General features: G+C 37.9%; 1 protein-coding gene across 1 annotated transcript in view; it reads left to right on the top strand.

The window, feature by feature from the left end:
* ETV1 (ETS variant transcription factor 1) overlaps window positions 1–16,501 on the top strand; it is a 65,920-nt gene that overhangs the window by 37,283 nt on the left and 12,136 nt on the right. The window contains 3 exon segments of the mRNA XM_030966856.1: window positions 2,117–2,231; window positions 2,233–2,365; window positions 14,361–14,429. Coding sequence (XP_030822716.1) covers window positions 2,117–2,231; window positions 2,233–2,365; window positions 14,361–14,429 — 317 coding nt within the window.

The raw sequence follows: 16,501 nt of genomic DNA, 5'->3' as shown, positions 1-16,501 counted from the left end.
CCATTTTCTTATTTATTTTGAATCTTGTATATGAAGCAAATGTGTACTTCATATTTTTGTGAAATTCAAATTTTCGTGATTTACAAGGTGAGATACTACTACAATGAATGTATTCAGAAAATGTCAGTTAAACAAATGACCTGCCTATGTGAGTTCATATAAGCATCTATAACTCAAGGCACAGTGTTTTTGGAACATGCATTGGAGGCACAGGATAGCTTTAGCATCTAGTACATACAGCCCATACATCTTCATACAGGGCATGAGTATATGAACGATAAGTGGTCCTAACAAGTACCAACAGGAAACAAATCCACTTGTATAAACAAATGGCTTGATTCCATACAAAGCTTCCAGTACAACAAGTATTATTAACTTCCTTTGAGGCTTTGTGAGTGAGCCTGTTTCTTATTTTATCTTCAAGTTGCAATTTTCTGATTCACTCCTTGACAGTTCTTAATGATAATTTCTGCTTCTTTTTTTGGCTAATGAAAAAAGGAAAAAAAAGGAAATGAATGCAGTGCCAGTCAGCCTAACTGTTTCATAATACATTTGAGTTTCTAAGTTTATTTTCTGCAGGTGTAGGTGGAATTGCAAACCCCAATGTTACAGTGCAGTAATCTCTCTACTGCAAAAATTACAGTATTTACATCAGCATTGGAAAAATTCATTTTGTCTCCACTACTGCATGGTAATAGTTTCTATCTCTGTAGTTTCCACAGTATTTATAATTAAGCTATGATAGTAAATATTTGTCAGAACAAGTTACAGCAGTATTATGACAGAATGTAATAGAGTTTAAATTGTTGTAGAAATATGTACTACCTATGAGTTGATAGTCAAGGATTTTATTGCTTGTGCAATGAAACCCCTGCATTGTGCTTCACTCACACAGTTTTCTTCAAAAGAAAGTCTTTTGCATGTGTGAACCAGACCCGAAGTACAGGAAGCTCAGGAATGATTAGGCCTTTTTTGTGTGACAGTAAGAAGCTTCCAAAGAAAGGCACAAGTTACTTTTTTTTTTAAGGGTCTTGTTTGTAATAAATGATAACAGGACTAGTAAGCAGTTTGTTGTAAGAACATTGCATTTGATGTTGGTTGGTGTGGACACAATATTACTGCTGTGGTGATTACTACTGTGGTAATCTGCAGGAGATAACTGGAAGACATCATGCAGTTCATCAGGACCCAGTGGGAAAAAAGCATCCTGGTATTCTTCTGTATGATTCTGAACCTGCAGATGTCCAAGTAATTACATTCAGGCTTTTTAGTTCAGGTAGATAGGTTTTATGGAAGAGAAAATAAGCATAGGCTCTTGAGGGTAGCACTTCATGTAAAACAAGATAAGTTGAAATGAAATTCTCTTCTTTTTTGCCTACTGAAGAGCATTTGGGAATACCAAATGGCAGTGTGGCTTGTACAGATTACAACTTTCATGTAGAAATGACTAAGGAGAAAAGTTAAAGCAGGAGGGTAATTAATTGTCATAGCAAAAATTTGCACCCTCTCCTTTCACTGGGTGCTGACATTCCCTTCCTGTTGCAGCTGGAGTGCAGTGCCATCCTTGTGAGTCAATCTCTCATGACACTACCGCTGAGAGGACAGAACAGTGGAGTTTTACCCTGAAATGGTTCCAAATGTTAGAGCAGACAATACTCCATAAAAAATGTGTTTATTGTGGTCAGAATGGTTTCTGTGTAACAGTAAGATGGGTAAGAGTATATTAGAGTAGGAGCAAGATGTTGCTAACATTTGTGAAAGAGCAGAGGACTTTAACTATGCCTTCTTCATGTCACTGTGGTAGAATGTCAGTCTTTCTACTGTTTTAGAGCTGGTGCATTTCCTGTTTGCCTCTTCTGTTGAGGAAAGATATTGGAAGCAAAGAGGATGTGGTGGGGACAGGTGTTAGAGCTGGTATTAATAGGTGGGATTTTTGTTTCTTTGCTTGCTGCTGTTGTACAGTGACAGTGATCCTGATGGGAGCACTTGGCATAATCATAAGCAAAGTGTTGGTTTTTGAGAAAGTGATACAGCCACTAATAATGACTTCTGAAGATCTTTGGGAAATGGAACGTAGCTGGAGTCCTTTACATGACCTCTCTAATTTGTGTTCTAGATTTCGCCGCCAGCTCTCTGAGCCTTGCAATTCTTTCCCACCTTTGCCTGCAATGCCAAGGGAAGGACGTCCAATATATCAGCGCCAGATGTCTGAACCAAACATCCCTTTCCCAGCCTCAAGGTTTTAAGCAGGAGTACCACGATCCAGTTTATGAACACAACGCTATGGTTGGCAGTGCAGCCAGTCAAAATTTCCCCCCTCCGCTGATGATTAAACAGGAACCTAGGGATTTTGCATATGATTCAGGTAGGTGAGATTCTCCTTTAGTTCTGCACAGCAAAACAATATTTCACTCCAAGCCATTGCTACTGATGTTTTGATTGAATGAATTGAAACTTGCTCTTTTGCCTGAGACAGCTTACAAAGTATTAAGATTGCTACATAATACAGTGTGACTTGTGCCACCATTTCTTGCTCTTTGAAGTGCTTCATTTTCTAGAAATCTCTGTCCAGAAACATTAAAGAAGTTGAGGAAGAAAGTAATGGGTGCAAATTTGCTTTGTTAAGAGGGAACTTGTTCTGTACTATCTCATCTTTGACCTCTGAATTTGTGTGCTCCATTTTATGAGTTCTTCCATTTGTGTGCCAGAAATAGAGAACTCTTTCTCCTCTTGCTTGCATTACTTTAAATCAGGAGTAACTCCACTGAAGTGGGGTTTATACAGCTATAAAACCGATGAGGGAGAAGAATCGGCCAAATTGGTGTCAGCTCCTCAGTTTGTGCATACGGCTGTGTTTTGTGGAGGTACATAATCTGAGATGCCAGGTTGCTGATGTAGAGAATGCACTGTTGCTATTAATAATGTTTATTACGATTGTGCTTATAGGGCAACTGGAATGGAATCTTATTGCTCTACAGACAGTACAAAACAGAGGAGGTGGTGGCAGAATCTGCTCTCAATAGCTTCTGATCAAAATAGAAAAGATAAGCAATAGGAAGGATAGAAAAATCAAGGGAATAACACTGTAAATGTTTGACAAAATTTCAACATAATATTTATATCATATTTGGGGAAAGAATGAGAAAATTAAAAAGTCAAAAAAGAAATTTGGTAATGAGTACCAAGTAACAAGGCGAAGGAAGCTACAAAGAAGAAAGCTGGAAAGGTGGTATGAAAAGAAGCTGAGATTAAAGCATGAGGAATGCTCTAGGTGGGGTTAAACAGTTGATTGGTATGGAGCCAAGATAATGCAATCAAAATGTTGTTCAGTTTTAGTGTAAGTGATTTCTGCAGCTCCTCTTCAGCATCTGCCTCGGTCCTGCTTTGTGCATGCCACACTGTTGAAAGGGAGGGATTTCAGTGTGTCCCAGCTGTGCTCCTGGAGGAGGGTAGATTGCTGTCATACACATCCATGCTGACTTGGGCAGGGGGAATGGATGGCTCTGTCTGACTTCAGTCTGACTCCCCCTTCTTCTTGATGCTGCTGTACTCCCAGGGCTTTCCTTCTGGTTCAGTCTCTGGCTAGATGCTTTTGCTGTTTATTTTCCAAAGGCTATATGACAGCTGAGTTGAAGTGTCCTTTGAAATTTCAGCTTATGAAAGACTATCTTGCAATTTGATATAGTGTAGAACAGTTTTTTTATTTTCTTTCTGTAGCTAACTTAACACTGTCTCTCTGGTGGGATATATTGTGGTTTCATTAATGTAAAGTGCTTGTTGTAGAGTTGATCTCGATGTTAGAATGGGGGAATTTGGAAAGTTTTCCTTTCTTATTCTTAACAAGCAAAAAACCAATCATTAGGAAAATTTGATTTAGCCCTTAACAGGGAGGGGACCAGGGGTGAAATATTTCTCCAAGCTGAAATACAAGACAAGATGAAAGTGAAATGGAATTACAAGGATCAGATCCAGAACTCAACCCATTCATTGATGACGGTTCTGAGATCTGTGGCTTTGTGGAGTTATGTATCTCTGGTCCTAGAGCATATGGGAGTGACTGTGTAGTTCATGTGGCAGTGGATAATAAATGGAGGACTGCAGCTTCAGGCACTGCCGGTGCCTTGCAACTTTCACAAGCACCTTGTTATTCATCTTGCTAAATTAAAGGTCAAAAAAAGGCCCTTTTGTAAATATGCTTCTTATTTGTCTCAGAAGTGGGATCCCCTTATTACATACTGTTACTTTAAATCTGGACTGGCTGCTAGCATTCATCTTGCTTTGGAATATTCTGTATGGAAGAAAGCAGGAAATTTTATTCTGCAGTGAAGATGTACAAAGTTGCATCCAGTCCTGTTATGTCTATTTATTTTGTGCCAGCAAGAACAACATTCCACTTTATAATAATTATCTTCAAGCAAAATTGTTTCTTTTGTAGATGAATGATTAGTTTTTAAAAATGTAATAGCTGTGTAACCAGTGGTCATGAAAAATTAATCTCTTGGTATCAGGAAGTACTTTTATTGGCCTCAGAATCACTGCATTTAAGTTGACACATCTGTACACTCCATAAATTGCAGTCAACAACTGTGGTCTGTTGATATTTTGTCTTGTTACCATCTGTTCTCCAGAAACCATCATTTTCCATCCTTGCTAAGAGTACATTAAATAACCCCTTAGGAAACATAATGTATTTGTCACTGAATCACTGATTTCATTTTTCACCTATGGATGTTCAGGGAAGGAGGAATGCCAGAGTAAAAAGTCTTTTTTTTCATTGTATTTTATTGCAGCTCAGAAAAGAATATAGAAACACATTTAAAAAGTTCATTGTAATGCACTGAGATGTTCCTTTTGGGATGTTTTTGAAAGGGACTCGTAAAAGTTCATTGCTTTTGTGCACTATTCTTTTATACTTTGTGGGAAGCTGATGAATGAAAAGCATTATTATAGAATGATTACAACTCTATTAAAACATGACATTAATTATGACATGGGAAATGGCAGATCAATTAGTTGTAATTGTAATTGCAGGTATGCAATTTCTTCTGCAGAATAGAGATAATGGAGATGTTTGAGATAATGGAAAAAGAAAAATGTCAACAGAGTAGAGGCTCTTCCTTATCTATCCACGCTTCTAGAAGTCACAGTGCATCATATAGGTTCAATCAGACATTTTCTGTCATGGATTTTTTTTTTCCCATGTCTGACAGTCAGATGCATTTAGTACTTGATGGTAAATCTAGCAACTTTAGTCACAGAAGTGCAGCCAGGGACATACAGAGCTTTGAGATTTTGCATAATTAATGAATATACTCCAAAAGGCTTCCTAGGACCTTTGTTTACAAGGCCTAATAGTGGGTATTCCTGTACAGTTAGCGCTGCTAGAATTCAGTAATGTATCCAGGTAATTAAACAAAAAGGCCAAACTTGATATAGCTTGTCTCTTCTGTGCTTTGTTTTTGAGCAGGACCTTCACAGGTTTAACCCTTCTTACATGATGTAGTGTATTTGCAAATATAGTAAGGTATGAGTCTAGCTGTGTGTGTATCAATTAATACTAAAAATCTTGTTTTAAAGCTACATCTTAAATTGTTAAATCTTGTATTTGGTTTTGCCCAATTCTTAAATTATTAAATCTTGTATTTGGTTTTGCCCAATTGAAAATAGTTATTTTGCAAAATTGAAGTAGTTATTTTGGTTGAGAAATTTTTATATTCATGTCTTTGGAAACTGAAATTTGTCACTCAGTGGTAATGGAGATGAATAGAGGAGGAACTGTTGCTTGCATATACTACTTACTGATTGCCAGGGATTTTTCTGTTGAAATTTAGATAGATTCAGTACTTCCTGAATGTGTTACAGGCATTAGCAGGGCTGTTCTCACAGTTTCATTTCAGGGTAGCCTTACAATTAATACGCTTGAACAGACCTTAGAATATTTGGATTCTCTCCCTGTCACTTCTGAGACACTAGTCACATCACTTAAAGAATGAACTCTCCAGACGGAATTATTAGCCTCCATGTCTTTCTTTCTGCTCATCCCTTTAATTCCTGAAGCCTCACAAGCAAATACTTTGTGTTAGCAAGTGACAATGGATGAGCACCTGCCCCTCTGTTAAAAGAAATGAATGGAGGCCAAGAGACAAATCAGATACATAAACCTGTTTGTTTTGGATACCCAGTTAGAACTGGGTGATTTTTTAAATGACATTATGTTCAAATCCTAGCTCCTAGGGACTTTCTTTGTGTTTCTACATGAAGAATTATGGGAACATCAGATAAGGGTCTCAGTATAAGCAGTATAAAAATACATATACCAAAAATCTGTCAGAAGCAATGTGGCTGCTCTGAAAAACCTTGTTGGAGCTGGAATGGCTTTACTGAGGCCTAAAGTTGACCATTCAGCTGTATTATCTTTTCTTTTCCTGAAAACTTCTGCCTCAGCACATAGACAATTTCCATCCCTTGTAACAAATGAAGCAGGGGCTCCTCCTGCTAAGTTGTTTGCAGCATGGCTCTCCTTCCCACAAAGAGTTTTGACCTGTGCTCTCAAGACAACAGTGATGGAGCAAAAGGCTGTATGATATTTGCAGCAAAGGATTTGTATAGAGTTTGTGCAGGAAGTTGTTAATTATGACATTTACTAACCTCCTAAGTTTGCTCTTACAGGAATAGAATGTTGGTAACATTCTGCCATCCATGTTATAAATGTATTTACCTAATGATTGGAAACAGATTAAAATGCAAGAGTTCTCTCAAATACCTGATGAGGTGTTTTTTGAAAAGCAAGTCAGTGGTTATTAAGGTGGAAAAAGACCCCTAGTAACACATTCTTCCCTAGGCGTCAGCCAACGTATTCTTAAATTTGGGATTTTGCAGAATAGCATAAGAGAAAGTGCTGAATTGAAATTTCAAGGGAAAAAGAAATATTTCTTCAGTTTATATTTATTTGCAGGTTGATTCCTTCGACCCCTCCCCCCAATTTCCTTTTTAAACAGTTTGTTATTCTATTGTATTTCTGAAGAAAAAAATTAGATATTTGGAGATGCTAGTGTGAAGAGAAAAAGTCAATTGGAGGCAGTGCTGGTTTGCTTTTTCCAGGATATTCTCCAGTGCTGCATTAAATGCATTGACCAGTGCAGCATTTAAAGTGGCACAAGTCATGGTGCTTCTACTACTGTTTTTTATTATATTGGCTAATTTTTGTACCATGCTCTGAAAATATAAATTTCTGTGATTGCTAAATATTATGACTTCTATTTTTTCCCCTGGGAGATTATTTCACAGACAAATAGACTTCACAGTTAAGAAATATTTCTTGAACATAAACCTAAATTTTCTCTTTGATTGGTTGCATTCCCTTGCTCATAGCTACATCTCATGGAAAACAATTTATTGGTATTTATGTACCACCTCTAAATCACTGTAGATGGATTGTGTGTGTGCTCTGTCAGTGTGACTCAAGATTTTGTATCTTGCTTCAAAAGTCTTCCAGCTGCTGAGTCTTTTCCTCAAATTCTCTCAAAGTTTCCTTTTTTTTTCTTTTTATTCCCTTCTTTTAAATCAGTCTGTTTTGAACACATTTTTATAAAATGCTTTGTGAAACAAAACTGACTCCATCCTTTTCCTGGGTATGGTGCTTAGTACACACATCTCAAAACTGCATCTCCTTATAGCCTTGAAGAAATTCTTATACACAAAAGTACAATTGTTCTCAATGAAAATCCAGATGGCATAAAGGCAGGAGGGGAGAAGGGACAGGGTTTGCTCTTGAGTTAGGAAGTTTAAGAACTCTCCCCACCTCAGTTTTGGTTTTGCAGTTTTCCCTGTGGTTTAAAATATTTCATCCTTGTGTTTTGGGAACTTGTCTTTGCTGTGTTGCTTCAGTGAATGAGTATGAATTTTGTTCAATAGTTAAGCTGCACTGGACTTTGTACTTGATTTTAAAAGACAAATCTGTTGTCGGACTGTGTGGTGGCAGAAAATAAGAGCATCTGACAGGGAAGCTTGGGAAACCTGGACTTCAGAAATTTGCTGTGAAGGGCAGAAATTTAACTTTTCACTTGCTGTCAATCTAGCTGATTTCCTCTATTCACTATTTCTGTCTGAAATAAATCTGTAGTTAGAAATGATTTCATTTTGCAATGTTACTTTTGTGAACAAAGGAAAGCCTGAATACCAAGTTAATGTGAGTATACAGGCAGGAGACCGTATATGTATTTTTGTTTTCAAGGCAGACAATATGATCTGAAAAATTGTCCTGCAGTCCCTGTTTTTCAAAGAAATGGATAAATATCCTCTAAATCTACAGTTACAGTAAGTGGCACTGGCTAATGATTTGATTTGAGGATTGAGAGCACAGTCTGGATTTACTCTTTGTGCATTAAGGCAGGTCAAATGGACACAGGCTGCATTTTAAATCAGTAATGGAAGGCTGAAGCCTGCCTTAAACCAATCACATCAGCCTTGCTCAAGACCAATTGATCCCGAGAGACTGAGCCCTGTGAGCATAGCTTTTATATGAATGGACTCTGTGCAGCCTGAAGTTTCATTCATAAAATGGATGCTGAAGGGGAAAAAAAAAAGCCAACCCACACACGCCAAACCCTGGAATGTCCATTTATGCGGAGCTGAAGGGTGTAGTGTTCCCTCAGCTGCTGCTTTTGCCAGTTGCCTTAAAGTAATGATTAATGCTGCTTGGCCCTGCCTGCCTGCAACCTGACACCATTTATGGCCTTGGTGTGTTTCTAATGTATAGTGAATGAGAAGGCTACATTCTCAAATCAGAAACATAAACAGGAACTGGTTGGTCTGAATTCCATTCAAATATGTCACTTCAGCCGTGCAGTGTTTGTCCAACTTCGATTTTACAGGCAGGGAATGGGGCGGGGGAGAAAAAGCAACACAGACATTTTTGCAGTAAGATTACCAACAAAAGGAGCGAGGGAGAGAGAAAATACTGCTGTCTTTTTTTGAATTCAAAGGAGAGCAATGTTTAAGACACATTTTACAGTTACTGAGGTTAATAAAAGCAAATACATGATTTTAAAGTATGCTCAAAAGATCAGCTCCATGTGGAATTTCAATTCAGAGCTGAATGTATGAGCCTTTGTTTTCCTGTTCTGCTGTACAAAAAGTTACACATCGCCTAGACAGGCTGTTGACATCTGGTCTCACAAAATGCATTGGATGTTGTCATAGATCTAAAAACCAAAGTTGTGGAAAGGAAGATGTTTGCTTAAGGTTTTTTCTGTATCTGTGTAATATTTCCACTTAAACATGAACCAGTGAGGCCAAACCTAATTCTCTGACAAGTTTTTGTGAAATGAGGTGTAAGAAATTAAACTTTAAGAATTTTAATCAGCTATTTTTAGAAGGAAGTGTATGTGTATGTATGAGTGCACATTCTTGTAAGTTTGGTTTTTTTCCTGGATTGCTGGCACAAAGACTGGTGACTGAGAAAATGCATAAAACCTTCCATTCTGAATGTTTCTAAATTGCATAATGATTTGGGAAAAGATTGCCTAATTTTTAAATTGATTTTTACAGAATTTTTATTTGTTTTCACCCATGCAATGTCAGTGCACCTACATTTTTTCATGCTGAATCTGCTACTGAAAAAAATAATGCTGACTTTTGTATTGCCAGGACTTTACCAGTTTGTAGGACTCTGTTCATTATATAGCTTGTGAGGGGATAAAGCTTTCAAAGGTGGTTGAACTAAAACTTGATCCACCAGCATTTGAGTGGTGGGTCAATTGCTCAAGCAATTCTTGTATAATTCTTGTAATTAGTTCCAGTATTTTTACCTGAATATCTCCTTTTGGGGAGATAAGAGTTTGAATCTAAATGTGTTCTGCAGGTTTAAAAATCCAAAAGAATAATTTTTTACTTCTCCCTGCAAAACATAAATCATGCATTTTTCTTAGTGACTCCTGGTGCTACCTGAGCGATTTGTTGTGATCTTGTTTGAAGAACTGCCATTCTTACCTAAAAAGGTGCTTTTTTTCTGGTGATTTCACTATTATCTTTAGCCTTGAGCTGGTCAGAACTTCTCAATGATGTTGTGAACAGCTGTTTTCCACCAGGAGGCTGAATGTGTTTCAGTGGTGGATGAAGCGCTCCTTTGTAAACAGTTGGTCAGTGCTCTTGGAAATCCATGAACAGAAAAGTTATTTGCAGTGATATTGTGATGTTTTAAGTTTAATGCCAAAAGTATGATGTGTTCTAGTTTGAACATTTTATTTTTAAAAGGCTACTTTTGTCTCTGCACTTGGTAAAAATCTCTCCCAGTACACCAGCCACCTGCTCATATAGGAGAGAAGTGCTTGTACTGTGCAAGGGAAGCTCTGAAAGGGATGGCTGGTGTGTTCACAGGGTCAGGCTGGCACATGGGAGCGACTCCAGGTTTGTCCCAGCTACCCAGGGGACTTGTGTGTGCCCTTCTGTACCCAGCAGCACAATGGGAGAGAATCTGCAGGTACTGCATTTCTTGTCTATGGGAAGGCAAAGTGGCACATTTAAGTCTATCTGTATAGACACACAAACTCTGAATTAATGAAATAGGGGCTAAAATTCACATAATTACTTTTCAGACCAAAATGACAATTTAGAAGGACGTGGTATAAGTGAAATTGCAGGGTTTCCAGTGAAATCCCTTCAAAGTTTTGGGGACCAGGTCCTTTTGAAACAGTTCCTTATGGAATCTGCTTCTAATATGACTTACTTGGTAATAAAGTGTAAGTGGAAAAGTGGGCAGGAAAACAGTAAGAAGGTTGCAGTCTTATTACCACTTAGTTTTAAATCTTTAGGGAAGTAGGCATGTTTCACTATGAGTTGAGTAGTTGGTGAATTTGAGTGACTTGTTAACAGGGTCCCTGACTAAGGCAGCTGCCTGCCAGAGCAGCACAGTTTTCACCTGAGCAGCTACATGGAGGGTGAGGCTGGGCAGGCAGTTCCCTTCTTCTCCCACCGTTTCAGGTGGCCTGTGCCTTCCAAGGCTCCATCTCCACGTCTCTCCCTCTGCACGTGCACACGTGCAATGCCTCTGTATGGCACTGTGCTTTGTCACCAGCACGTGGGGTGTGCCCTGGGACTCCAGATCTTCAGCTGATGTCGATAAAGCAAGCTGAAAAGTAATTCAGAAAGAATTAAAAAAATAGTTAGGGTGTAACATAACAACCTGCCCTTCAGTTAGGGAGGCTGTGTAAAGTCAGAAACAGGAACAGCTGAAGAATAAATCCTGGTTCAGGTTTCCAGTCCCTGCTTTGCTCTGCTTCATTCAGAAGAAGACAGTCAGGCACTTCATCCCATAGAATACAATCTTGTCATTTCATCCCTTTGCCTGCAGAAACTCCATCTTCCCTGTGTCTATTCTGGCTAGGGACACAGGCTGAAATTCTGTTTTTTTCTGTACAGGGTGGGATTGTGGGAACAAAATCTCATCCTTATCTCTGAAAAACAATCAGAAAAGAGGATTTAAGGATTCTTTATCTGCTCTGAGTTATACAGGGCTGAGACAACCTAACCCCTTAAATTCTGACATGATAATTAATATGAAATACCTTACCAAGGGACCACTCAAGTGTCTTACTTGATAATGAAACTTAGAATCTATGCCTGCTAAGTTAAATAGCAGACTTTTCTTGTCCTGAGAAGTTCTGTTTGGGCATTTTCTGCTTGGATGTATTCTGAAGAAGGCATAGCAGAGCTTATTTCCATTATTTTTCTCTGTTACGGTCCTGGATGAGAAGGCATTTTTGCAGTGTCTGGATTATGTGTACTTTTTAAAACAGCACCTATTGTGAAAAGAATGGTTTCATGGTCTAGGATATAAAACCATATTCATTGTTTTAAGATGATTGCTGTGTTTCTGTTAATAAGAAGAGCAATTAAGAATGATCCCTAAGTATTCCAAAAGAATAATAAAAGATAAGCAATTTTTTTACACTTCCGTATTTTTAGATAGTTTTTTGTTTTGTTGTTTTTATTTTCTTTTAAGGAGCTCTGCTGTTCTTGAGCTGATGTAACCGTACAATGTAAATTGCTTCATTAACAGTCTGAAATAAACTTGTGTGTCTAAATCCAGGCACATTTTTCTTCAAAGACCAAAACTTGTAAAAAGATGATAAATTGGTCATCTCTTGGATCTTGCCCTGGAATTATTTCATGCCTGCTTCTGTCTTATTTGTTGTCTTGAAACAATGGTTTAAGAAGAGGGAAACATATAATTGCTCTGTAATTTCTGCACTAAAATATTTTCTTTTGAAGTAGCTCCGCTTAGCATGTAAAAATACTTCTGGGTCTTAGTCAAGCATTTAGTACAATTTAAAACTGCAATGCTAAATTTCATTGGTTGGACTTTTTATTAGATAAGGTAGAAATGAAAGCAGCAGGCAATTTAATTAGCAGTAATTTTTCTGGGCAAGTCATTACTTTGATGAACTTCAGAGCAATGTTTATGGCTCCTAATTAACCATGTTAGTCATTTGATTGAATAATCACTTTGGAAATGTTTCTACAATTTGATTAGAGTCTGACCCACTCTGATAGTCATAAATTAACTGATAGCACTTTAGGATAACAAGACTCTAGTTACTTTACGAGAAATAAACTCTTTGTTGCTGTATTTTTTTGGTCCTCTGTGGACTGTTTAAGCACAAGCTAACCAGAAGATTAAGTAATGTTGGTACAAACAATGCTTGCCTTAAAGAGACTCCAGATGTTAATTGTAATTGACTTAGGAGCATGGGAGATGAAACCCCAACTTGGCTAAGAAGACAACTTTGTGGATGCATGCATAATTCTTTATTCAGTATACTCTGCTCTATCACTTTGCAGGAGCGGAGTTCATGAGTCAAAAAGGGCTTTGCTGCCAATACTAGAGAAGCTTTACCTAAAATAGAAAACAGCATCTGTTTCAGTTCTACAGCTTCCTCTTTTTTACGTAGATTTTTCCATTCTCCTTAGAATTCAATCTACTTGCTAACATGAATGATTCCTTGCAGGTGAAGCACTGCTTGTAGCCTTGACTTCTAGCCTGCAGTGCTATACTTGACTGGGGTGATCACTGAGTCACCGATTCCTGTGGTTGCTCAGAATAGCTGCCTGAGACATTAGAGATTCTCTAGGCCTGAGGAGGCAGGCACCCAGTGTTTTATCGAGAGAGGAGGTAATGAAGAGTTTGGCACAGAAGTGCAAGAGGGACCATGGACTGTTAGAGGAAACTTATTATTATTACTGCCCTGTGTTTCACTTGTTTGTGAAGTCAGTGTAAAACCTCATTTTCTTATCCTGCCAAATCTTTGATACTCATCACTAGTCAGTGAACAGTGAAATTTGGAATCACAGTCTGAAAGAGTCTGTAGGCGGTGTTGGAAAAATAATGTCTGCTCTTTCGACCTGTATTTGCATCTCTTAAAGAGTTACAAGTTACTGGTAACAGATTGCATAGCTTAGGGTAGGAGTTCATCGCAAGATCAAATAGACTTTGTTGAGCAAGACTTTTGATATCCAAGAAGTAGGTTAAACATGGTCTAGAAGGGCAAACATTTATGGTGTGTTTCTGTTTGCAAGTCCCCGTGCACAGGATGTGACTACTTGGGGACAGTGCAAGACACGGGGAAGAAAAAGAAAGACGTTTAAAGAATACATTTTTCATTAGTTCTATTTGGCTTTTCACATTCTTCCTACAGATTTCAGTAGAAGTGGAGAATAGCAAATAAATATCAGTATTATTTAGAATATGCACAGTATTTCTTTTTGAAGGTGTCATTTTTGTTTTAAACACATAGAAGTGGAGAGTGATATAGATCAGCCTAAATTTCTAGATAAAATGCTTAGCAACTGCAGAAAATTTCATTAGCGCTTCAAGTCCTTAACCAGAGTCTAAAAAGTATTATCCTACTCTAAATTCACTTTGACATTCCTTGTGTAAATGTAGTGTTTATAAGTGTGACTGGCAGTCTTTTCAGCACAATTGATTAAAAACTTTTTGTCGAATTAGGTGCAAAGATAGATATACAAGCACAGGGTTTAAAATATTCATGGTCACTGGTGCAGGTTTTTTGGTGAATGGTCCGAAGTGTAATTGCCATGGGAGTCAGCTTTTAGCAGAGTTGGTTACAAGAGGTTTAGAGTTCAGTTGCCTGTGGTAGGTGGGATCTGTGAACCTCACTTCATGACCTTCTCCTTGGCCATGCGTGGTGTGTGCTGCTATGAAATGCTGTGTGTTGACAGGTTCCCTCTCACTGTAAGTTGCATCCTTTTCTGTTGCTGTTGTGCTTGCAGCTTGTCTCATTGATAACCTGCACACTTTTAATTCCAGTCTTTTGACTTGCATTGTCATCTTCTCCTTTCAGAAGTGCCTAGCTGCCATTCCATTTACATGAGGCAAGAAGGCTTCCTGGCTCACCCAAACAGAACAGAAGTTAAGTTTCCTATTATGTATCACTTTTGTATGAGAGAAATGTAAAAAAAATTAAAACCTGGGGGTATCTGGGGCTCACTGGTTTACTTCTGGTTCTGGGAAGACTTGCATCATCCTTCTTTCTCTTTTCAGTGTTGAGTTTCTGATGCACTGAATTTTTTGTAGTTTCTTTTAGTGCCATGGGTTGATCAGGATAGAAGCAATTATATTATGAACTTAACTCATTCTGCTTTTCAAGGCCTCTAGCAGTGGAAAGGAAGACACACTTAAAAATTTGTCTGTTCCACCCATTCTGCTCAAGTGGTATTTTCCAGGCTATTAGCATGACAGGCTCAGTTAACTGTGTTAAGTAATCCATTTTATACTTTAAATTTGGTGAAGGTTTTAGGTTTTTCCTTTTGTTATTATTTTTGCAATGTTTTGATGCACTTTGCCCAAGTTGAGATGTACGAAAATTCCCAATGATTTCAGTGGGACAGAGCTTACATAATTGTCAAAATTAAGGATTCTGAGTGACAGAACTCTATATTAACTAGAAATAGGAAGTCCAACAGAACTAAGATGACTGTGAAAGAGATATTATAGCCTCCACTGTCCTGTTTTATTTCATCTGTCTTAGCGATATATTATTTTCTGCTTGTTTGTTTAGGGTTTATTTTTCTTCCAGTGGGCAAATATCAGAAACATGAGGAATCTGATTTTGAGATTGATGAGAATCCAGATAGACGTATGAATCAAAGTCTTCCAGGAAGACTTCATTTGCTAGTGTAAAGATAGAAGCAAAAAGATAACACATCTGGCTAAAATCCCATCTGCTTCTGGGTTGAAATAAAGACAGAAAAAAAGAGATAGTGTTTAAAAAGGAAGGTAAAACAGGAGATGGGAATTTCTAAGTCTTGTCATATGAAATTATATGTAGTATAGAAGTTTGATAAGAGAGGTGAGAGACATCAGGAAAAATATAAACAAGCTGCAGGGATAAGGGCAAAAGATTTTGAGTTTTGATCATAGCACAGATAGGGGAAAACCCATCTTATCTGTGTTATGGTCTTGTAAGGAGTTGGAGGTGGCAGAATTTTCATGAATGACGTAAAAAAAGCAGTGATGTTAGCTAAATATTTGTTTTCTGTATTTGGAAATCAATCAACATAATTTTACAGAATAAAGGTCATGTCAAATCTGATTCTGTTCTTTGCTGAAAATAAAAGTTTGATTGCTAAAGATGCTTGTATCGTATAGTTTGACTTTTTATGGCATTCAATTTGCCTCTGCGTTACATTCTGATTAAGAAGTTAGCACAAAGCAATATCAATAAAGTACACATTAAATACATTAAAACCTGGCCAACTGACAGATCTACAAGAGGCTGTCACCAGGCAATCATCTCTGAATGGATTATAGTTCTGTAGGAATTGATATCAGGAGTGTTGCTATTCAATATTTTTAGTAAAGATATGGAACAAAGTTAATGGATAACTTTATGGCACAAAGATAGAGCAGTAAATAACAGGCGGGACAGGGCAGTCACAAAGCAGTTTGAATTGTTTGGTTATCTGGGCACATTAAACAAAATGTTTTTCTAATACGTGAATGTAGATCAGGCCTGTGGAACAGGGAAACAATATATTGGAAAAAAGGATTTTGAGGTGGGCCTCCTCCTCAGCTTCACACTGGGAAACCAGCCCAACTGAGCACTGTAACCTTTAGGCAAAAAGCCTTCTGCAATGCTTAGGCAGTCAAAAGGAGGGTCAGAGGGCGGCAGGAGAGGAGATGTTTTGTCTCAGTATCACTGGTGAAACTGATACCGATTTGCAATACAGTTCTGGTTAAGCAAAGCATGAGCATAATAGGAAATAGCAGGAATGTGTACAGAAATAGCAGGAATGTGTACAGCCTAGGAAGGCTGCTGGGTTGTAGACAGTGTCTTTTAATGACAAAATAAAATTTTACAAAATTATCTTAATTGGAGGGAACATCAAGAGCAGTGTGTGAGGGTGACCTGTGTGGGTGTGAGGAGGAAATGCTGAGTGGTACTTCTTTAGTCTTGAAGGGAGAAGATCTGCAGGAACTAAT

This window comes from Camarhynchus parvulus, chromosome 2, assembly GCF_901933205.1.
Source record: "Camarhynchus parvulus chromosome 2, STF_HiC, whole genome shotgun sequence".
NCBI lineage: Eukaryota > Metazoa > Chordata > Aves > Passeriformes > Thraupidae > Camarhynchus > Camarhynchus parvulus.
Note: the sequence above shows the minus strand (reverse complement) of the source record. Positions and strands in the feature narration are given on the sequence as shown.